This window comes from Sparus aurata, chromosome 19, assembly GCF_900880675.1.
Source record: "Sparus aurata chromosome 19, fSpaAur1.1, whole genome shotgun sequence".
Classification (NCBI taxonomy): Eukaryota; Metazoa; Chordata; class Actinopteri; order Spariformes; family Sparidae; genus Sparus; species Sparus aurata.
In genome coordinates, this window is record NC_044205.1 from 25,420,612 (window position 1) to 25,446,133 (window position 25,522).

At 39.8% G+C, this 25,522-nt stretch overlaps 1 protein-coding gene across 1 annotated transcript in view; it reads right to left on the reverse strand.

The window, feature by feature from the left end:
• LOC115570450 (cadherin-12-like) overlaps positions 1-25,522 on the reverse strand; it is a 111,267-nt gene that overhangs the window by 57,815 nt on the left and 27,930 nt on the right. The window contains exon 2 of the mRNA XM_030399055.1: positions 12,671-13,106. Within this exon, the coding sequence (XP_030254915.1) occupies positions 12,671-12,916 (246 nt within the window). The 5' untranslated portion in view covers positions 12,917-13,106. The remainder of the gene's footprint in view (positions 1-12,670; positions 13,107-25,522) is intronic.

The following is a 25,522-nucleotide window of genomic DNA, read 5'->3' on the forward strand; positions in this document are numbered from 1 at the left end:
GTTTGTGATTGCATTTTGTTATAAGATGAACATCTTGTCACCCATTCTGGGTGTATGACAATCGCCTCGTAATGAAGTCGATACCTCAGAGAGCCAAATCAATCTTTCTGACACACTGAGAGAAAATTAAACATCATGAGTTTTACAGCAGTGTCGTTTTAGATTGCATTGTATATTTTTTTTTTGTTTAGGTGTTCATGATCAGGATTTTCTAAAGAATGTGATGGGCATGCTCCACCTGAAGAAAACAGTGCATGTTAAAGTTCAATGCATCAATCCGACATCAACCGACTTTGAGAGCCACATTAAGAGGCTATATCACAAATAGCATGAACATAATTACGAGATAATAAAGAAAATATTAAGTGTAGAAAATGATGATATAACACAGAAATTTGGCATCTCTAATTAGTCCAGTCCTTGCCACATTATACAGCTTTGGCTATACAATATAAACACAAGCCTATAGGCTATAGTCAGCCATTGCTTTCTATCTTGTAATAGTCCAGAGTTGTAACAAAACCTTGACGGAGAGACTAGATAATCATTGTCTTGTTTTAATTATGTACAGCTGTAAGAAGTGCTATCGAACCAATATATTATCTGGATAGTCCAGACTGCTGGATAATGCAAGCGCTGTTATCTTTTCTGATGTGCAGTTCATAAACAACCCTGCACTTTGTCCTTTGTGAAATGTTATAAGTAACGTGACTCTTATTCCAGTCTCGAGTTTGTCAGATACAAAGACACACAACGCAGCTCTAAAAGTGGCCGGCTAATAAAACAGACCGACAGAGCGAGAAATACGATTCCAAGTTACGTTAGCTAGCTAATCAGACAGATGAGAGAGAATTGGACTGCGAGCTAGCACATCAACTTAACATTCCAGCCACAGTCTAGGTGATTAATGGGGAACTCTGAAGATAGTTTTCGTCGTAAGCACCACTGCACTGCACAAAGGCAGACGGACTGATTTTCAACGCTCACTAATTACTGTATCGATAGCTCGCTAGCCAGTCAGTCAACGGCCTGTCCAGTTTTACTAATCATCAACACAAAATCATCTATCATCAAAAGCTGGATTGGGCATTGGTATACTCCAGTGGCAGAATTCACATGTGTGTGTTGCGTTGAATAAATAATCACTTTTTTTTGTATTTATGATTAATGGGGAGTTTAGATTTTCCCGTCCCTTCGCTGACGAGAAAAGAAAAACAAACTTGAAGCATATTTTTCACATTTGCAGTTTATTCAATACAAGCACCCGGGAGAGGCACCTGCAAATCGATTCAGACCACACAATTAAAGATGAAAAAGAAATGCAAATGCAAATATGAAAAGAGTAGGCACGATGCTCCATTAATTAGAAGTGAAAGTTGACTGATATTAATTAAAAATTCCATTACTCCAACAATGGTTATCAATTATATAAAGAGATTCATTAATAGAGAGGCAGACAAGGGCTTCTTTTAAACTACAAAACACTCATTGGGCTCAATAGACAAGAGGCGGAATCACGACCACAACCTTCTCAACAGTTTGTCAAAAGAAAATAAGTGATTTCACTAAAGAGAGAGGCCAATTTTCCATTCCTTTCTTGTAGTGGTTGTTTCCAATTTATAACACATGAACCAACAAACCAGAATCTATGCTGGGAGAATTTAAATGATGGCATTACTGATAACCTTATGTCAAGCAAGAGACGCAAATACATTTGGTCAACATAAAGCATGTGCTCAAAGACTGAATGAGAGCTGGCTGGTAGAGATGGCGTGAATGGGTGCATATAATGGTGGGGGTGTCTTTACACTCCATTTTTCATGATTAGCATAATTAGCAAGAAGCTGTGCTCAGGGTACCAGTTGACATGGATGCTATAAAAAGAAAAAGGTTTGCGCGAGGAGCTGAAAAACAATTCCTGTTACCGTCCAAACTCACCATCTGTTTGAGTAATTATGTTTGCATTCTCCATTTTCTCTTTTCTCTCGGATGATTGCTCAGTGTTAACAACAATTTAAAATGTAGAGAAGCACTGCTTACCACCTTTTAGATTCACAGACAGTTTATGCGTTTGTCAAAGCGGCGTTTCACTTACCATGAAGCAGGTCAGTCTTACTTAACCTCATTTTGACAGGATTCATATTTAAAGCCTTTTATGGACGTGCATTAGATATCGCAGGGGTTTAGAAGATGTGACCTATAATTTCCACCATGCTCTCAATAACCATTATGCGATATTTCCATGTCCGGCACAGTTGGGGCAATGCATATAGCCTTTCAGTGCATCAGCAGTGATGTCAAAACAAATAGCGGCAGTCACATCACTCATGTCCTACCAGGGTAAAACATTGCTTATTGACTGAAGCTACTCAATTACTGGTACAAATTGGAAGAAAAAAAATGTGTTCCATCTGTACTGTCATATGTGGATTATTTATCCTACATACTTACGCCTGATAATGTGTTAAAAGGAATGCTGGGCGCCGAGAGAGGACGGTCTTCCCTGTTACCTTCAGGATTTGCAGCACATGGTCCCTCATTGGCTATGCAGTAAACCCGCATATTGATTAATTTGAGTGATTTCAGAGGCGAATGTAACCAACCTCTGTAGAAAATGCTGTAATTGGATTTCTGCAACCAGGATTATGTGGAGCTCCTCTCAGGAATGCATATGGAAGCCACAATGTTTTGCTGATAGTGGGCCAACATTGTTACTTGAACGGCCCAGCAACCCCGCACCATCAAGTACATTAACAACTGAGTAAATACCCTGAAAGGGGTTGGTACCCGCTTGTTCTTCTCGGCTTTATATGCAATTAAATATCCATGTAGATTATGCAATTTAAAGTCCATCTCATATTAAATTGCAATTTTCGTTTTGTGCCACCGGTTTATATTTCCTGTTTTTTTGCATTCATTTGATGGATTGCTGATTCGCTATTTGTCTGCATAGAGGAAGACCTTGTTTTGATATAATCAATCAAATCTTGAACATAACAGAAACTTCAAAAGACAGTCACGGTGAGCCAGACAGCAGCCTGCGACAGAACGCAAAACCTAAAAACTTTGAACAAAAACCACCATTACCTTTTCTGCTAAAATCTCTTTCTTATCCTGCGGAAACAAACATGAACACCCGTCTTTCCCTGCGTCTTAGATTGTCAAATGAGCAGTTTATCCCCGTATCTATTGTAGACACGTCCACTCACTGGTGTTACAAGGCCATTTATTGTAAATTTATCACAGTTTGTGAATGAATTGATTCTAATTTATATTTAACGGTGGGTTATGCTTTAAGCAAGACATAGTGTGTATATCTCCCATCAGAATTCATCCTCCGTGCTGTTAATCAGTGTAAATCATTCTGTATTTATTGGCGCTCTGTATGCATCCCCGAACTGCCGCTGTATTGAATTTATTTTTATGATGCTATTCATTATTAGGTCTGACACTACCCCTCAGTACAACAACCATTCAAACACTGTCCTCCCAACAGAGTAGTGGGATGACATACTGGCACCATGTTTGCGTGGTGGCATGCTGTAGGTGGCTCCGAGTTTGTGCATTGTCAGCGCCAGTGCCATGACATACCGAATCACGAATGCTGGTTGCGTGGTGAGGTTTCACAGGTATTCGGTGTACTGGTGAGGTGCTGATGGAAAGAAAGCAGTATGTCAAATGCTGCAAGCTTATTATAGCTGATCGATATTGGCTTGCGAACCATTTCTTTGCTGCTGACAGCTTGGCGCTTGCTATCTGGGTTGTGTCATGCCTCAGTCAGGTAATGGGGATGGAAGGAAAAAAAATGCACACATACACACACACAAAAACACACACAGGGGAGTATACTTGTAGATATACAGAAAACATATACAGATATGTGTGTGTGTGTGTGTGTGTGTGTGTGTGTGTGTGTGTGTGTGTGTGTGTGTGTGTGTGAGAGAAAGAGCGAGAGAAGGAAGGCGGAGAGAAGACAAAATGGGATAAATTGACAGATCTAGCCTTGGGTGTCTTAAAGCAAATAGAAGCTGTTGAGTTGTATTCACATCTGAAGCTGTATTAGCGCAATTCAGTGATCCGTACATCTCACCGTCAGTTGTAACATCAAAACCGACACGATTGCATTTACTGTTTGTATGGATGAACTATGTAACTGTGGCCTTTGAAAGAATTTAAGGCTGAGAGCCAATAGGATAAAAAGGGTAGCAGCTCTATCGTACATCACTGAAGGTGTCCAAAAATGCATGTTCATATAAAAAATATGTTATGTTATGTTTTGCATAGCAAATAACATGGTGTCAGAATGATTTTTGACACTTCACATTAATGTACATGATTGATATTGATCTTAGAGACCAGGGTTAGGGCTTGATTCCCTTTTCTCATATCACACCTGATTAAACAATGCAAGTGATATTGATACAACATACAGAATGCAATTTTCTACCCAGAATCACAACAATATTGCCCATCAATGTCACAGAACAAATTGAAACCGTTGACCGGGGTAGTAAGTGATACTGATTGGGGCATTAGCACACCGTTTGGAAATATGATCCAGGCAATTCAGGGGAAAAGTCCATTACCCATGAGGGCAAAATATATGAAATATATTTCTTTGGCAGGACAGATGAATGGCATCATTAGCTTTTATTTCGGCTGTTCTTTCTTGCAGCATTCATCATCAACATACATTACAATTGTAAATGCCCTCAACCTCTTAATATGTTCTAACGAGCAGCTGAATCACTGGCACACCTCATGCATAACCTTCAGGAGAGCAATCCTTTCAAATTACTTTGCATTCGACAGTGAGTTACTTGAGCAACAAATTACGAGATTCATTCCGGGGATTAGATCACGTGTGAGCATTTCGTGTAGCATAGCATTTATTTTGCCGTCTGTATTTTCTTAACTGGCATTTAAACATATCTCTTGATTGTAATTCATATTATTAATTAATTCTATTGACACTAGAGTCTGGGGTCATATATTTGCTGATATTATGTCCTTGTGTGTTATGTTCATCAAATCGCTTATTGCATTATTGTAGCGTCAAACAATCTGTTCTGCATTAGACATGCTCATGGATAGGTCAACAAGATTATTGTGTGGCACTTTGCCTTGCTTAGCTGTAGGTCAATGAATAGACCTCTTCATAGAACGGTGCAAAGCAATCAAGTAATGAAGCCTGTGATTTTGAGTCAGATGTTAATTAACTGCTGGCCTCCAGCAAGTCGCATTGAAGTATTTTACAACAGAGGCTATCATCATCATAGTGCGTAAACAGGTTTGCTGCTTTTATATGGGCCTCCTCAGGTTTTCAAGCATTTTACAGCTAAATTTCAAAGCATTTAAACTGAACCCTATTTAACAACGTGGAACGCGCTATCGCTAGTGAGGAGGGTAAATTTCATACGGTCAGATGATGGAATCTCTCGTTGTTGTGCCTGGTACATAAGTCTTGTTGAAAAGGTTTTTATGTCCTTCTTATAGGTCCTCATTGAAAGATTAAATTGCGGGCTCCACATCAGTGATAAATCTCAGCCAGGTGTGGGGTGGGACTGGGAGGAAGAGCTATCAATAAAAGGAAGGATGGTCATTCCTTGTCAGGCAGGGAGTGGGGGAATAAACAAGTTATAGGACAAACAGGGCTGCCCTTTCTGGAGAAAGTGGTTTATTGACTTGTATTTAAATGAGCGACCTTTTGTCTGCAAGTGTGAGAAACTGGGCATTGGAGCATGCCACTGCATGCCATCACATGCTCTGTAAAGGGTACAGGGAGAGGTTTTTCCCCTCTCCTTTTATAGGTCCTTAGTGTGACTCTATCTAAATTGATTGGATTTCTCTTTAACCTTCCGTGCATCGGGGGGTGTGATGTTTCTGAACTTAATGGCTGCACTTTTTTTATGAAACTGATTCCCTCGCCTCATTTTCTTGCCAAGTGTATAATTTGTTTAGTTCCCTTTGAAAGGTTCTCGCACATTACCATGCTCTGATGTTCCCTTGACTTACTGTATAGCAACAGAAAACATGGTTGTGTTGCTCTCTGTGGGTGGTAAAACAGCAGAGTCTTTGACAGGTAAAGATATTTTTTTTCATTTAGCTACACTGAGAATCTGGGGAGCCGGTTGTCCTTACATGGGTCAAATTACTCATCAATGAGATCGCAAAGGATAGGGCTCTTTGTGTAGTCTTTTCCAACTTCCCTGCTCTCTTTTCAATGTCCCGTTTCCTCCTATCTTTCTATCTTTCTCATATACAAAACTATTTTCTGGTACATATACTACATTAAAAAAAGTGTATGTGCATTGTGCTATCACAAGTTCAAGTCAGGATAGTACAAGTTTTCTCTTTTTCTTTTTTTTTTCCCTTTGCCATTCTACAAACTAGGTTCCAAAATGAACAACCCCCAAGCACCAAATGTGGGTTGAGTTTCTGTTTTGCACGTACATCTCTTTAGGCTACCCGTCACACTGGCGGGTGAATGTTTGTAGGAAATGATTCCCTAAATCTGAATGCCGAGTTGCAGTGACAAGGCAAGACAGATGCATGCTGTTTTACTCTGATAAGCGCAATGATTCGGTTAAGGAAAAGCGACTGACTTAAAACCTGTCGCTTTCACCTCCATAGGGTGAAAACCTGTAGGTTTTTTTCCAGTGTTGTCATAGGGTAGCTGGCCATCATAGAAATAGATCCATCCATATTATAGTTTTCAATACAATGCAAATAATATCTGCTTTTTTTCACACTAAGGTAATTAGTTGTTTTGGCCGTTACAAAATATGCATGGCTAGTGATTTTTTCATCTGCAAGTCAACTTGGCTGGTGAGTGAAAAAGTTAAGTTCAGACATCAAACTACTTGCATCACAGTGGCACATTGTATGCTATGTTTTCAATATGAAATAGTAGCATCTGCTCAGAAAATCCCAGCATTGTAAGTTATGATACCTGACGGACGTGTTGCTTTTGATTACACCTCCAGCGACAGTGAGGGGTCATTATATTCAACCTGCTTCGAAAATGACGACACAATTCCCTTCAGTGGATTCTGAGTTGCCACATTATTATAATTCCAGGTAGAATGTGTCAAACAGCAATGCATGACCTACGTATGTTCAAATGGACGGTGTCATTATGCTACAAAGAAATGCTGCAGAATCGCTGCTAAACTCGGCAGAGAGTTTAACAGAGAGTGAGAGGAAGCGGCTCGGCTTGATTTACAGCCACACCACTAATGGCAGATTTTTCTTGCAGATAATCACTGCTCGGCATAGGAAAGCCTTTAACATTATCTAATTGTGAGTGCACAGGGTGGTTGCATCAAACCCTCTTAAGCCCTCTGGGCTTTAATTGTTAATCTGCAATAATGTGCTTGTCAAGAGACGATTGTCAGAAGTTTCTCAGTGTAAGTGCTTGTATAAAATGTGAAATGTTGTTACTCAAAGTGATTTCTAATCAATATGTTCGTGTGGTGCTTTTGTTTCTCAAGTGACAGAGTAATTGTCTTTTTAAAACCGCGGAGGAAGGCAGTCATAAAGTTATGATTGTCATTATTTGTCTCTGTTAATTGTTTGTTAATGGCATTGGAAAATTCACTCACAAAAGCAGCCTTGTAATGATTTTGAACCATTTCTGTCTTTACTTTATTTATAGCACAGGTCCATTGTGGTTTTAATACCTCCATTGTGCTATCACAAAAGTAAATTTGATTCACTTTAAGTAGCAGTTTCCACGGAGGAATCTTAGTGGACCAGAGACTCCTGAGACATTGTGCCTCTATGTGAAAAATGTAATAACTACTTTTTTTATACAGCTGCATTCAGTTGACCCTCAAGCAAGGCTCCAGAGTGGTGGCTCCCTTATTAATGCTAGCAGTAGGGGCCAGCAGTGTTGCTGAGGACCATGCTGAATCTGGTCACGATTGTATTTGCACCTCAGGGTGTAAAGAGGACAATTAAGTGAATAGTATAAGTTGCAGCTTCCAGTTGTGTCTGTTTTCCTACATTTCTTAATGTTAAGTGTCTGCCAGCTCGGCTTGCCTGACAAGAAGCTGTCAAGGCAGAAATACTGCGTATAGTCGATATGAATATATATACGTTGCATGTTATCAGAGCTTTAGTTTGAATTCATTATCCTTCTTCATTGTCTCGTTATAGCAAACCACCAAAATAAGCGTAAATGCGAGTATAGCATTTTGTTTTACTGGTGTTGCAAAACAGAAGGCATTTCGCTTTACTTGCACTCATCGTTCTAAAATAGACCAAACAACAACATGAATAATGATTCGTATTCTCCCCTTCCCTCTATGATTCCCTGCACAACACTTCCTATTAACTATTCCTCATATGAATGCAACATGAGAAGAGAAGGTGTTCTTTTGGAAAAGTAAATTGTGTAAATGCTATCAGATATGTTTGAAAAAATATATTTAATATCATAAGCATAATGTCAGTTTAAACATCAAAGTCAGACATAAGCAAGGCCCTATCTGACCAGGAAGCTCTACCAAAGACGTATCCTAGTTTTGGGTATTTTTTTACCTAATATCAATTTATTTGTTGGGCACAATTTACAAAACAAGGTTGTCCGTTATGGTCTGTGTAGGACTGCAACTAACAATTATTGTAATACAAAACCAAATGGGGATTCATTTTCTGTAACTGTTGCAGCTCCAGCTGAACCTTTTTTTTATTTGGTCTCCAAAATATCTATAATCAGTATCAGCCTCAAAAATGTACAAAGTAAATCTGACCCCAATTAAGCTTACCCAGAGTAATGCTTTGTTGTGACTGTGAGAGAGTGCATGTTCATTTTGGAAGATGTAGCCTGAGGGCAGTGTTTTGTTTGGTTTCTCTGTACTAAAAATATGTTGTTTTTTTATTTTGCCCACCATGTGCAATAAATTAGTAGAAGTGGGAGAGTGCTGAGACGCCCAAATATCATAATAATATAAAGATAGAGTGCTCCACTGCTGATCTGGCTGTATTATTTATACCAGACAGCCGCTTCAAGACTTGCACAGTCATTTAATGGTGGAATGGCTGAGTATCAAGTAGCATTAGACAATTATTTCTGTGGTGTGGTGAAGGATCTCATAAATGTGCCTGGATACTTCCTGCAGTTGATATGGGTTCCGTGGAGTCTCAGACTCGGATGAGTAGACTCTGTTTTGAAAATTTTCATGAAAAGGACAACAACAAGGCATTCACAAGGACGACTAAATGTTATCATGTTGTTTCCAAACATCTGCTGTCACTACAAGCATCCACCGGTGCACTCAGGCGAACGTCACCAGTTAATAGGGAAACTAGGTGATCCGTAACACTGGCACTCTGAGTCTCCACTCCACCATCAGTGAATGCCCCCCCGCCCTCCTCCCACTGCCCATCCCCTTCCAGTGGTTGTCTTGCATTCTGTGTTCCGTCAGAACTGACAAAATTGCCGCATCTTGTTAGTAATGTGAATTCTATGAATTTCAATAGCCAGTTCTAATTAATAGTGATTTGGCTCTCGCAATTACAGTTGGCAGTGATGCCTTTAATCCGACACTCTTGAAATACATGGCACTATTGCTGACGTGTTCAGGTTCTTGCAAAAAAAAAAAAAACCCAAAAAAAACAAACAACAAGATAAAAATGGCACGTCATTCCAGCAAGGTTTTCACATCCTTGGAAGAATTACACATTTCTTAATGATGTTGTCCTTTGTTAGTTTAGCTGCACTGTGAAGCAGGATAGAATACAAGCTGGATGAAACACCTCATATTGGTGGAGAGACCTCAGAGTTAAATAGCAGCCAACAAGGCCTTGAAGCCTCTGATAAATAAGGACTCACTTTTTCACCCAAATTTCAATCTTTTATATACACCTGTATTCCTAGCTTGACATTGACATTATTTTCTTCTGCTTCGTGATCTTAAAAGTACTACTGTTAAATAAATATGAATTCCCCACAAACTATCACAGGGAGTACCCTCACACCTTAAATACTTTACAAATCATGCTTCCTATTGCAAGCAAGAAATGTACCTGAATACAAAATTTCACCTGTCTCTGTTTTATTGGACTTTGTTTTTTATGAGACCTTGTATGTTGCTCTGTTTGGAGCCTCAGTCACTGCTCACTGCTTGATGATTCGGCTAATCAACGTTTACAGAGCATCCCTAAGGATTAGTTAATTGTGGAATAATACAGATGCATCAATCAAATAGGAGGAGGAAAATGCTGTTTGATTGTATGTTTGTATATTTACAGATCGCATAAAACAAATAACTGTGCTCTGTGTATCAGTAGAGCTCTTTATGTTAAAAATGTAATAGTATATCCAATTTCCTTGATATATTTAAGGAAAACCATTGGAGAAAACAAACTACAACTAAAAAACATCACTTTTCACTTTCACGTTTTCTGTTTTGAAACTGAAATTGCAAAACTAATGCCCTGTGGCTGCATCAACTTTTTATTCCTCCGCACTTTTGGTAGCCATGGCCGGAGGCAGTATGTTTTCAGTTGTTCATCAATCCATCTGAGGGATGCCTTGAGGTCCAGGGATGAAACTGATTAGATTTTGGTCAAGGTCAAAACACATTTTTGGCCTTTACTCAACAAATAATTTGATAATTATAACAGGATTTTATACAAATGTCTGAGCTGATGACATTTTATATCCAAAAGGTAATGGTCGGCGTCACTGCGAAATCCTAACGTTCTGCCAAAACTGCTATGGGCATTATTCCGTGTCATTCGAGAACAGCGGGTGGAATGGTGCGCAGACGCATAGAACCGCAAGGCAGGTAATTCTAGTTCCCTCCACTCTTGTCTCTCTTTAGAGGGAACTGTCTGCATCACTATATACAAAATCCAACATACAGCATGTTGTATAAAGCTGCATTACCTTAATGTATGTGGCCTTAATGAACAAATACCCAATTACGGTAATGAGAGCAGCAATAAACCATTTCCATTGACAATTGTAAATAAATCGTAGTGTGCTAAGAAGTTTCTCAAATTTTGATATAACATTTTTGACTTATAATAGTCAAAAAACTTGAGTTGATCAATGTTAAAAGCAAGAAATATATAGAGAGAAAGATAGCTTTGTCAATGCAAGAAATGAATGTTGGCATCCCTAAAAATTAATACCAGCAATATTCTTGATAATTACTTAATTTGGTCCAAAAGGGGACTTGTGCCACTGAGGGGAAAGCAGCGGTCGCTTGAGCTGCTGTAGCCCCAATACTCTGCAGGTCACTGAATGGAAATCATGTTTGCACTCAAGAGTGAATACATTACCACAATTAGGCATTGATGTATTATGGGACAAGCATTTATTGCACTAAGATGCATGGTCCATTAGAGTTAATCTATGTGCCTTGAAAACAAAACTGTAACCTTTCTTGGCCTCTGTGATCTTTCTTGATAATGCCTTGGAAGACACGTCGCTAACACCCGTGTCCTCCCAGTCTTCAGGTATTCTGTGTTTTAACTTTTATCCTATTACAGCTACAATCGTTCTGAAGCATTTGACTTTTGTCTTAAGATTGTCCTGACAAAAGTCAGAGGATCCCATCTCCAAATGCTTTTCATATGTCAAAGAATCAGTCAATTATTTTGAAGCAGTGCAGCAGTCCAGGATTAAGTGACTTAGGAGTGCAGCAGACAGCAGCCTCCCTCCCCCTGCCTTCAGCCTCAGAGACATCCACAAACAGCATGGCTTGTCAGGGCTGATTGCAGCGGCACTGGGGCAGATAAGTCAGTCTTACTATTATCCTATGTAAGCTAGGAGTGCCAAATTACAACTTTAGCTTTAAACCCCCACAGAGTTTACTTACGAATGTCTTAAGCTGAGCAGAGAATAAAAAAACTCAATACTAAAAAATGAGATGGCCAAGGTTTGAGGAGGGACAAAAAGGAGTGTGTCTCCGGGGTCAGGTGTATATATATATATATATATATATATATATATATATATCTGTCTAGATTCAGTTAAGGCTGTTTGGCTTCTCTGCTGTCTTTTTATTGCTGTCAGCATCTTGCCTTGCTCATAACTATGATGTTCTGACAGCTTTACAGGGACTGTAATTTAAATCTATTTCAACCGTTCCATCGATTCTTTCACCACTTCAATGTCATGTGTGTCTGCCTAGTCTAACATAGAAATGTTGGCACAGCTCCATTAGCATGTATGGATTTTCCTCCTATGCCTGAGACCATTTATATCTTAAAACGCTAACAAAAAGGGACAGTTTTACAACAAGCACATTAGATTAAAATGGTGAGGCTTAGTTCCAGAGGCAAAATGTAAATGGGTAATTTGTGGCAGTTGCCATAATAGTTGGCAGATGCATCTGTTTGTACATGTTCCAATTGTTTTGCTAAAAAGGAAAACCTCACCCAATAGACTGTCACGTTGCTTTTAACTGTATCAATAATAAATGAAAATGTTGTAATAATTTATTTTGCTGATATTGCCCAGCTGAAAGTAGTAGTTTTAAACTTACTCTACATTGTGATCCTTCTTTTCCTTCTGTTCCTTTCCCCTATTTTATCTCCCTCACGTTCTACTGCTCCCTCCATTTACCACCAATTCAATTTCTCCCAAGCTCCTTACTACGTGATTTATGACTTCTGGCGCACCATAAAAAACAGAAAAAATGAGGCCTCTTACCTTGCCCACGTACTGCGGATCCGACCCCATGTACTCCTCCAGTACAAAGAACTGGTTCCACACCCAGCCCCTTTTGACCCGTTGAAATCCAGCCGCCCCATTCCTCATTGGGCCCACCAAGCTCCTGGCGTGCTCCCTCCCTGTCCTGCTCCGTCCCAGTGGCGGTAAAGGTGGACGCAAAGAAAAGACTGAGCCTTCGTCGACGAGAATCCAAAGGAACAGCAGCAGGCAGTTCCTTGTTAGCATTGGCGATCTGTGAGGGTCAGGTCCCCAAGTTAAAGTCCAGTGACGAGAGCTGAGCCACACTGAAACGACTTGTAGAGGTGATTGTGGGGAGTGGGTGAGGTTGGCGGCTGTGCCAGCTGTGGCAAACCCAAAAAAAGCAGTTTTCCTGGGCCTGTTAGGATCCCACTCAGAGATTTGTGGCGGTCATCACCTAAAGGAAAGACAACAAATGCATAGTTTCAAAGGTTTGCTTTTTTTTCTCAAGCCTCATAACCTGCATTCCCATTCATGATGCAGTGATAAAAAGTCTGACTCTGCAAAATAACTAGAAACTAATGTAATCAAATAAATATGTTGAGTAAAAAGTCCAATGCCTCCACATTGGAGTGGAAACACAGAGTAGAATAAAACATAATCAAGCACAAATACCTCAAAATTTACCACTTTTTGAGTGAATTGTACTTAAAGACATTCCATAAAAAAGTCGTTCTAAAGTTTGAGACTAAGATCCGCACTTTTACTTCCAAGCGTTTATGGTTCCAAATAATGGTTACCGCTCTCCTTGATCACTCATAATTGGTATCGGTCTCGCCCCTGACAAAACCATATGGGTCAATCCTGACTAGTTAAAGGGTTAACAGCTTGTTAACAGCTGTTGTGCATGAATACATATGACTTTGCGGCCAAAAGTCTTTACTCCACCGCTGTAGTTTTTAACTACTTAATGATGAATGATAGTACTGGCATTTTCGAGCAAAAAAGTAAGAGATAATTATTTGCCTGGCAATAGATTTCCTCTGTACTCAACAGTTGGATGTATGCTCTAATTAGCTAGATTACTTGTCTCTGTAGTGAAATCCGTGACTCTTTTTTTGCTGTCAATTTTGGGCCACCGGCTTGTCAGAGTTACTACAGTTCCTTGATTGCCCATAGAGGTTGAAAGTCATGTATTATTTAATGACACTTTAATGAGAGGGTGCTGATGAGCTTTTATGCTTTGCTTCACAAGCCTTGTCTCAGTAAATGCAGTCAGATGAAGCAGAAAGCTGCTGAAAAACTGTGCGGTAGTTACATCAGTAGCAGCCGGCAACCATCTGAAGGCTGTGGCATGATGCATTGGAAGTTCATCAAATTGACTCGTGCACTGTGTGAGATGTCAGTGCGAGAGGCACGCTCACAATGATTTCTTTAAGGTACTTTGCTTTCTCTCAGACATCACTTCTGTGAGGAGCACAACTGATTTGACAACCAACGGCCACATGAGATTGTTCCGCTTGCCGCGGCATGTCATTTGACAGGCATGCGTTCTATGAAAGAAGCAACTCGCACAGAAGATTAACAATATATAATCCGGCTCACTGACATGCAATTGAATGTTTAATTTGTTCTCCCTTCCAATACATTTTTATGTCTTCAAATAGATCAGTGGAAGAAGCAGTGAGCTGTAAACACAGGCAGAATGCATCTTGTCAAAGCATCGTCATCTCAAGCCACTGATGCTATGTGTAGTGAGTAAACAAAGTAATTGTAAAAGTAATCGTGAACATATTTAACATATAACACATATTTTAGACAATTTTAAAACAACTCAATCACTTGTTTATGCAGTAGTGTTCCTTCATGGCGATTTGTTTTTCGGGTTGTACATCCCTCCCATTCTTGCGAACACGATATCTCAAGAATGGCTTGATTCTTTAGATTTTGCGAAGACATTCATGTTGACTCGAGGGTGAACTGATTAGCATTTGCCCATCAAATTGTAATCAGTTCAAGGTCAAATACATCCAACAGGACAAAGGTCGACTTAGGGCTGTGCGATAAAACAATAACGATATCTATCGCGATAGACACGTGATCAATATCGATAGAAAATACGTTTGATAGAGTGTTCGATAATTTAACTGAACCCCGTTAGAAACAGGTGATCTGCGAGCGGCGAAACACAGCGCGAGGCCCAGTTGCTGGACGGGAGGTTTATGCACGCAACTCTGATTACTTTCGATCAAAATGAAACTTAACAATTCCAGACACAGACACAGACCGTAGAACCTCCGTATCCCTATGCATTAGCGCAACGGCCCTGTTGCGCTAATGCGTAGGGATACGGAGGTTCTATGGTTGAGAAAATGTAGTGCCAAAAGTGCCAACAGACCGACTATAGATATGTACTTTATATGACCCCACTTCAAAAAACCCGAACTATCCCATTAACATATTGTCAAGCAGCAATGTCAGCTTCTACACTATTTTGTCTCATGTCTTAGATTGTCTTAGAAAATGATTTTTTTTTTCAAAAAATCTCACCTGTAGTCACCATTTAAAGGGTTATTTGTCAAATGTTATCGATATCGACTGATAAGAAACACTTATATCGTGATACATTTTTCAGCCATATTGCCCAGCCCTTGGTCGACTTCACTGTGACATCTGATTGGTCTGCGAAAATTCTCCCGGCAACTGTTCAATGCTATTGCTCAGGAAAAGCAGCTTGACTGGTGCACAGAGGCATACGACCGTAATTCTAGTTATAACAATACATGGAGATTTGATTTCTCGCTCAGATAGACTGTGTGCTGCATGTATGAGTAGTGGCCTAATACAATTTATCAATTGTTCTTGAATACAGATGAGGTAGTGCGGTCACAGAATAACTTGAATACGTAAGCGCTTTCGTAAAATCATTATAAAATGAAACATGATTACAAAAGTCCATATAACACAATCAGGTCACTCTCCACCTTGTGACTTATGAAAGCTCTGAGTTCAGATGGGATGTCAGTGAGTTGTGTTTGGACAGGTAGCACATTCGGGGGCGACTAAAACCTGATTATGCAATTGAACAATCATTCATTACACCGCCTAAAGCAGCGGAAGAAAAAGAAATATTATAGAACCAACCTAATTTGTGAAGTCTCATTCATTATTGAGCAAACCGCTATTGCACTGTTGCTGTTCACACCTTGTTTGTAATCCTGACTACCAAATCAACACCCAAGCATTCAGCTCTGGCCTTGTTACGAGACATTTAATTGCCCTGAAAACAAGAGACGGGAACCGCAAATGGTTGGAATGAAGGATTGAGCTAATGGTTTCCACACCTGGTTTATTGTTCCTCTCTCCCTCCTAATGCACTTATAAGCTGTACAGTAATGGAAGACAGCGTGCCTCTAATTTCATAACCGGAGCCCTCATTGACATCATTGTCTTTGATTAATTATACAGACTTCGAACATTGGCTTCTGAGGGAGATTACTTGAACAAGGTTACGCTGTGCACCCAGATCCATTTATTCTCTCTGTCACCACACTATCTTAAAAGTCAAAACTGATCTGCAAAGTTCTCCGTGCAAAATTGGCAGGAACTATCTTGACACGGGTCAGACATGCTTCTCCCGCAGGTCACTCCTCATTTAGCATTGACATAATGGAAAATGACTGTTCCCATAATTCCTGCAAAATCACGCCTCTGCCTCTGTACGGCCCAGGGAGGGCTTGATGCATATTTTATGAGATAAGTTCATTAGCATGTGTCGGGCTTCGGTTGTGAGCCTTGACCTGTGTGTCTACTTCAGATAACACGACACAGTGGGCTGACAGCGTTCTCACACATCACCTTCAATAATCAAAGAACATATGGCTAGCCGATCTGCTGGTGCAGATTACCACCCACAGGAGACTCGCAGAAAGTTATTAGTCGTCAAGGCTGCCATAAACATGACAAACAAATAAGTAGGCATCGACGTCTGCAATAGCGGGGAGAGATTAGTCATCTGGATCAAGTTGTTGTTTTGCATTCACTTCATTTCCTGATATCTAACGTGGGCAGGGATACTTTCTTTTATCCCCTTGTTTAATTACTGCAGTGTTTTGCTTTGTAGACTGACACGTCACCCAGACGTATAGACTAGACAGTTCTTTTGTGTACCTGCCTACTCATGATTCAGATTGGAATTAATCACCAGGAGTTTCGAGACTGTTTTTGAAATGTTGGGTCCAATTTACATATAGAGTAGAGGTATTCCGGGCCTGATTCACATATGGAGTAGAAGTATAAAGATAGATTCATACATTTGCAACTACATTAGTTAATTTAGATTAAATGGCTTCCAGTGTAAGTTGGGAGAATTCTCTATGTATTAAGACATCATTCTTTTTTTCTTAGATGCAATAATCGTTTAATGATCATGCAAAGAGGTAGTTGTACAACAAAGAGGCAGAAGTGGTGCATCCAGGGGTACGTATATAGATATTTACGTACCTACTAAAATAATGTTCCATAGACCCATTCACAGCCTTAAATAATTTACATTTAATGATTGATTGAAGGTTGAAGTTGATTGCATGGATATGAGTTGATGGACTCGAATATAGGATGTGTTGAGGTGTGGTGATTGTTGAGTCTCATTCCCAGGTCATCAGATACGTAGGCTTTGGGTTAGAATTTCAGGAATAATACCAACTCAAAGTGTATTTCAAGACCTGATCCTTAACAAAATCAACTATCTCTTTCTGCAGAATCCCCTGTCTTGCCTGTAGTTGTATATGCAGAAGTGCTCACCCAACGGTTTTACCATCGACAAAGTAATAACATTAAAAGTAAGAGAGACTGAGATTAGTAACCTGTGTGACAGCGATTAGAAAATACAAAGGTGATTAGCACCTTCAAGTGTTACACAGACATCTAATGAAGCTAACATAATCACTGAATCAATATTGAATAATGCGCCGCAGAGCCGTTTTAAATACTTGTTGAGGGATTATAATTGCATCATAAACCAGACACAGCGAGAGGTTAATGATTAAGCATGTTTTGAGATTATTGTTTTTTAAATGTGAATCTTTTAACAGTAGATTTGAGGAATTTCTTTCATAAGTAAACAATTTCTTGAAAAAAGGACAATGTGAATGTTTGTGCATTCAGTTGTCTGAGTTCTGTTATCATATAATATCAGATGTGCAAGGCCATCCATCAACAATTCTCAGCAGTTATTAGAAAGGAAAAAAAAAAAAAAACTGACTGGCAAAACTTGTTTGCTTCCGCTTGTGTCTCTATAAAAATAAATGAAACACAAGCGTACTAGTACAGGCCCTTATTGTTTTAATCATCTTGTTTTAATGAAGTGATAACCCCTCTCACAGCAATATTGGGATTCAACACTGTCACCGCACTGAGGAAAACAGTGACCTCAAATGAACTCCATCCCACCGACTGATGACAAAATATGTGCTCTAAGGCCGAGGAGATGAAGTGAAGGAGTGTTAGTCAGGGAAATCACTGTGAGGACATTGTTTTTTTTTTTTTGCACGGCTAAGGCCGAAGAAGACTCTAATATCATTGAAAGCCTTCAGGGGAAGCGTGGGAGGAGAGAAGTGTAGGTGGAAGCAATGTAATGAAAATGGGAGTAACAACACAGCTGGCCAGTCGGGTTGAATTATCAAAGAACACCTCATGCGTAGGTTATGACATGACCGAGGTAATGAGTAGTGAATAAAATGGCTTTGTTTGTTTCTCAGATATGTTTACTCATTGAGGGCGCAGTTTGGCTTCTGCCATTCTGTCGGCTTGGCAAAAACCAAGTGCTTTATGCGTATCTGTGTGTGAGACAATGACTCGTCAAGCTGTTTGATGCAGGGCCCCACAGTGTTGTTGCTGTGTTGGGAGGAGAACGATGCTGCCCTTTTGAGGAGATTTTTCATTTTTTAAAGTTTCTTTTATATAATATTCATCGGAGGACCGCTTGCATGCGCAAAAGCCATGAGGAGCACACAACTTGGTCCCCTGAACAATGGGAACATTAATATGATGGGATGAGTTGCCCTCCCTCCTTTTTCTTACATCCCACACACATTTTGTTTAGGGCGAGCAAAAGAATGCCTTCCACTCACATTATGTCCAGGCGGTTGTTAAAGTTTGTGTTGGATATGAACATTTTATGCTCTCACAGCAGGTATATGATGAGTTTTTACTTGGTCTGAGTCACACTTAGTATGTCAGCGATGTGGTTCCATCTACAATATCACAATGATGTTCCCACCCATACCTTATCAAAGACAAAGTCAATTTGTGGTTTGTCAGAGTGCATTAATGCATTCTCTCTTATTGGGCCAGTACTCTCTGTCCTCTCCCTTAGCTTACTTTACACATAACAGGTGTTGACCATCAGCAAAACACTTTAGAACTTGTTGAAAAAAGGGATTCAGCAATAGATAACTGTAGTGATTTGAAAGCGATGATAACAGTAGTATTGAGTGCCGGCACTAAGTCTGTTGACCACTGATTTGCGCTGTTGAAGAACAACTCTATCTTTCATGGGGTTCATTAGAGCACTAAGACAGTAAGCCAAAACACTTTCTTTTAATAGTGACAAATGGCAACTACTCCCATTGCCAAGGCCATTTCTGTGATAAATGTGCCTTGATGTTTACTTTAGTAAAGTGCTTTGTCAGCAGAACCAAGACTGGAAAGAGACTTTGCGGGAGGTTTTGGTTGTGTGGGATGCTGCTTGGGAAATATAGTTTTACATGTTGCCAGTTATTCAATATTGGGAAATGTTGCCCTTTAGGAATCATTCTTTAGTTGTGAAAATGTTACTTAATGAAGTTCAAACTTATGATGATGTATGTGTGTAACCAAAAAGTACAGAAGATTGAAATTACGTCCAGGTAAAGATGTTCTTTGCTGATCATAAGGATCAGTGTTGAGGTGGATCTGAGCATGATTAAAGGATAAACTGAAGCTGATCAGAATAATTAATACAGTTAATGACCTGATGATAAGACCAGCATTGTATTTGTTTGTTGTCTGGTTATAGTGCTCCCTTCAAGTTGGTATCTGTTGTCTGCCAAAGACCTTTTGTGAGGGAAGGACCTCATTCTGTAACACATCAGTACAACCCTTCGATGTTCCAGCAACTCCCGTATAGTTGTATATCTTCTCTCCAGCTGATTGCTTAGTGTCATTTCCTAGCCATATTTCTCAAATGAAACGTGGCCTGGGACATTTCTTGTCTTGGGAATGTACAATGTGTTTTTTTGATGGAAACTCTATGACAAGTGGCTGTCAGAAGGACTGCCAAGAGAAGCAAACGAGACAAAGTAAGGTTTGTCAAGGTACAACCGATGTCAACTTGTCTTTTTTTTTATATGAAATGTGTCACTCCATCACTGCTACATTTTCACTTTGACACTTTCCTTCCAGACACAATAGTGTCAGCCTTACCCAAACCAATTGAGTGCTCATTCCGCATCAGCAGAAATCAACAGAGGGTGGAATATCATCCGCTCTTCCATTTAAAAAAAAGAATAGGAATGTGTTTAGACACTCAAAAAATCCAATCGCCTCTTTGTCCTAAGTAATATTTACACATCAAGTAGCAGAAAAGTGATTTGTGAGCTAGTTTGACATCACGTTTAATTTCTAAAACACATCTAAACAACTAGTTTACTAGGATGTAATCCTTGTTAATGCAGAGGACTGATATTATTCTTGCTATTAAACCACACATGATATTTAAAATCAATATTTATTTTCTCCCTTAAATTCCCTGTTTCCTGATAATCCAGTGCTCAGCTATCTTTTATCATGTCTTTGACATCGGAAGCTTTGACAGATACAAATATTCAGAGTTAGGAGACATGGCTGATCTTATTCTGGAGCGGTGAAAGACAGACAGCTACAGAGATGAAATGAAGCAGCCCTTTTGCCCCAAGGCAGCTCTGGAGCGCTATTGGTGCACTGGCAACTGCTGTCATCCAGGCAGACAGTTTCAACCATGTAGGGCTGCAACAAATGTTTGACCCTGTGACATATGACTGCTAGAAAACAGTTGTATAGGGACTGTTCTCTGAGTCAGTGTCTGTCAGTTCCTCATAGCCCGATACATAATCGCTGCATGTGCTAGCAGAAAATATGCTCCTGGTTGCAGCTATGCATGTCAAGTAGGAGTGAAACACAGCTTGTTATGTGACCATTGTAGACACTGGCATTAATTAAAATCAAAAATGTATTCCTTTCATAACACGGTGTACACAATCTGTTCAGACAGATCTTTTCAGAGCAGCTCATGGACGCATGTATTACAGGTATTGTCTAACTTCTGACCTTAAAATTCCAGTTCAGTCACAAATCAGTTTGCTACTCAAAAGCATATTTTCGGAGCTTTGTGAAGTCTGTATGTCGGTGCTTGATGTTCGTTCGTTTTCTTCCGCTTTATCCATGCGGGTTGCGGGTGATGTTACCGCTTTTATACAACCTTATTCAAGGTGGAGCGGGGGTTACTGGGGCCAAATCCAGTGACTCTATGGGCGAAGGCCAGGGTACTCCCTACTGATGGCAGTAGCTGCCATGAAGGTGCCAACTGCACATCAGGAGCTGTTGTTGTTGGGGTTCAGCATCTTGCTCAAGGATGCTTCGGCATGGTTCGGCATGTAGCTCAGTCCCGCCCCGGGGAGCCAGGGATTCGAACCAGCGACCTTCCGGTCACTAGTCCTCAGCTCTACCCACTGAGCTACAGCCGCCCCGGTGCTTGATGTAAGATGGATTTACTGCATAGGGAAAAGAAACCTTTGGAATGTTGTAACCCTGAGTTACCTCTTATCTTAAAGTTTTTCATAATACTGTAATTCAGGAAAAACAGCTTGATTTTACACTGACCAGAAATGGCCTCAACAGTTGAGGAGGTCTTCATATCATTAAGTACACAAACTCCCTGAGATGGTATGTCACCTTGAGTATATTTCAGTGATGATGAAAAATAAATTAGCCGTGTGTCCTACTGAACGAAGGTTGCCTCTCTGTCAAAACTGAACTTTTCCCCCCTGAAGATATGGAAGGCTTAGCTACAGAGACAAAACTGGCCCGAGGCTATAAAGAAGCACCACTCTGAGTCAGCTCTCCCCAGTGTGAACATGTCTGGATCCCCTGCCAGACTGTGATGCAACAGATATGGCTCAAATGAAAGGTTATGATTTTAGAAGAAACCATAGATAAAATATTCAGATAGGCTCATTGGATCTAAATAATGGATTTTTCCTCCTAACGTTGAGATGCTATGACACAATGCCAGCAACACATACACGCGCACACACATACAAATAACACAAATAAATAAAGCACCCTCACAGGTGGAACAGCTCAAAACTGATGCCTGGTTCCTGTTGTTTGAGTCAGAGTTGCCACTGTTTTTTATGATCTGAACCGGATGAATGTACATTAAAATAAAAGGTGTGAATGTGGAGACCTGTCAGCGCTCAGCTTGACTATGAGCCCACAAGCCAAATTGACAATAGGGGGGGATCATGCTTTACCTGGGAGTGCCACGTAAACTCACATAACCCCCGTTGCCTCAGTTTGAACTAAGAAAAGACAGACTCTGAGGCTGAATTTTGAACCCTGTTGTTTTGTGAGAGAGCGTGTCATTAAATTCTGCTGAAGGCGATGCCAAATATTGACTGAGGAGGTTACACAAGGCAAGTTGGATTATAACAAGACAGATAGCATTGGGCAAGTGGTCAAGCACCTGTTATTTTGGAGGTGGAAAAGGAAAATTAATTGTAGAGTTGCAGAAAACCATGTACAATCAAAACACCTGGTGTCTGTAAAGCAAAACTATTAATGGTCTGCATTGTTCTCCAAACACTTGAAATGTGGGTCCTTGACAATTGTTAGATCACTTAGTGAGATATGTGAAAGACAGTGACTCATTCAACAGCTTTCTAAATGTCAATACAGAAAGACTAACAGCAAGGATTGACATTTAGATCCGAGCCATTCCCTAATATGCTGAAATAAAATAATAAAACCCAGTTACAGTTTTGAGACTTAAGTGCTACTCCAGGATAAAATTGCTATTTCACAGTTCAGTAACATGTCCGGAAGGGGAAAGAAAGAGGAAATCAGAATCCTCCAAAGCATTCTTGTTTGAGAAATATTTCTCAATGTCACTAAAATGATGAACTTACAGCTGCGAAAATGTAACTTTTTTTTTTATCCATGAAGATATTTGTTGGTGACAGTTATAAATTCACTTTTCTCCTACAAGTTTTGCATGTACGTTGATGTCCCACTAAATAGACGATTCTTATCAAACTCTTAATGATACAGTCAATTAAACCACAGATCTCCTGCTGCCATAATGGAGGTCATTTTAATGGTCCCAAAGTTTAGGAGATACTGCGGTTGATGGAGGGCGAATGTTATTTTACACCCAGTTTATAATGCTCTCATGATCACCCCTCATCCAATCTAAATCTGTTCCCTTAAATTGCTGAACTAAATGCATCACTTGTCCCCATACTTTGTGAGGTAGAGGATGGGCCCCTTAGATTTGTACATTAAAGTTAGTCATGTGTTAAACTCTTTAAAAAAGGGGGGAACTCATTAAGACATTGCCTTTGGTCTGTTAAGTATCATTTAACTGTTTCCAGCTTGAATTATTCATTGTGAGAATTTCAACTTAATCATTTTATAAGCTCAGTGGACTCCTTTAGACAACACCCACCATGCTATCATTAAATATCAATTTAGCAAGGTATGAAGAATGTCTTATACCCGGGAAAAAAGTTGTTGTTTAGGAACTTTGAAATCACTGCTGGGTCCCTATTCACAGCAACAGCAACCACTACAAGGCCAATAATAACTACTAATTCTTACCAAAAAAGTATACTTTATAGATCGTGGTTTTCAAGAGAGTTTCATGTCTATTCACCTTTTAGTTTCATTCTTAGGTAGAATGAAGGCTGAAAATTGTTTTGCAAGCTTGTGATATGCTTAGGTAATGGTAAGGTAAGCAGGGTTAGGTAAGCAGGGTTCAATATGAGTTTTTTGTTGTTGTTTTTTTTCATTTTTTCTCTACTTGCCGATAATCCTTTTTGCCTCCTCCAAAGAGGTTAAATGGACTTGATAGAGGTATGTGCTCTACTGAGTGCCAATCTAGTGTTGAATAATAATAATAATCAGAACAGGAACACTGTGTGTCATAGATGGAAAGCAAGAAACATATCAAGTTAACTCCTGTCTCAAGGATAATTACAATGTTTGCTTGTGCTTCGACTCATGAAAGTTGTTAATGGGTGCCATTGTCTTTCTGTTTGCCTGATTGGTGCGGTGCATGTGCATTTCTCAAAAGAGGTTAGAAGGAATCGAGACAGCTGCAGAAAAAAAACAAAAAAAAAAACAATGTGTTTAACTCTTTACCACTTGTCTCATCGGGCAAATTTGAGTCGCTAGATTTACTAGCCCTATGTGGCATTTGTATTGCTCCAGGCAATTGGGCAATCCTTATTGTTAAACCCTGCTTATTGTTAATATTAAAACATGCAAGCCACCGGTATGTCATGGTAACAGTGCGAACTGACCAGATAATGCTGTTATTTGGCGGTTGAAGTGCTATTTGAAAGAGAAACCTGATTATAGTATGTGACAAAAAGTTCTGTCAGCAAGCATACAGTAGCAAAGCCTTGTTTATTAATTTCTGTGTGAGGTTAGGTATACAACAGCAATTTGCAGCTCAACTGTTATTGCTCTATTCTATCTGCTGGCAGATGTAACATCACCTTGAAGCCTTTTATTGAGCCAGCTAAATATCAGTATTGGAGCTGATCCTGCAGTTAATCACGTTGTCTCTATCTGATTATCCAAAGAGCTTTTTCAGTATTTGTAAGTTTTTCATCAAGCTTTCAGTGGGATCGGTGAATAGAGAATTCTTTGGTATTCTGCCTGCGGTGACCTTCATCAGTCATCAGCACAGCTGAAAACAATTGATGTGCTGCAAGTTAGCCTCTTTAATCACAGCTGAACAGCTTTTGCCTATTACAGCTGTTGTCTTCTTCTAATTACCCTGATCTAATAAGTGCATTTACTTGCTGTGACAGACATATATCCCAAACTATTATGACTGTCATTATCCGGCCGCAGCATTTTTCAGCCAACGCGTTTCCCATTTTCGCTTAATTAGACATTGCTAAATGTTAACAGATAAAGCTTGGGCGAGCAAGTCAGTCTGCGTTCAGATTTACACCCAGGCTGAGCAGATGGCAATAAATTAGATATGAGAGAGAGAACAGCAGAGAGAGAGAGAGAGACAGAGAGAGACAGAGAGAGAGAGAGAGAGAATGGGCAGTGGCTTCAGCAATTTCTGAATTACTGTTTAATGATCGCAGAAAAAGAACCTGCCATGTTTGCTTTTGTGGCATTTTTGAAGTTGGCAGTCTCTATTCTAATCAACAGTCGGACTTGCACTATGAGCAGTTCCAGTCCCACTGCCCTCCCACCATCCCACACTATTGTGTTTATCATTCGGTGTTATGGTTATATAGTTAAATTGAAGCTGTTCTGCATTGCTGCTTCAGTGTTCCACCTTACTTTCAGCATTTCGATCAAAAAGGTTTTCACATCCACCACAGCTTTATGTTGATTCAGCGGACAGATAACTGGCCTTTCACACTGAGTGATAAAACTCTTCTCTTCCTGAGGTTGGTGAGGTGAAATGAAAATATCTTGCTAGCATATGTTCAATGGAATCGCTCAACTGTTAGTTTTGAATACACACAGCTACTGTGTGTAAATGGCAAGCTCCCCGACATTGTTATTCACAGAAGCTTAAATAGAGCTAACATTTTCACCTCTGCA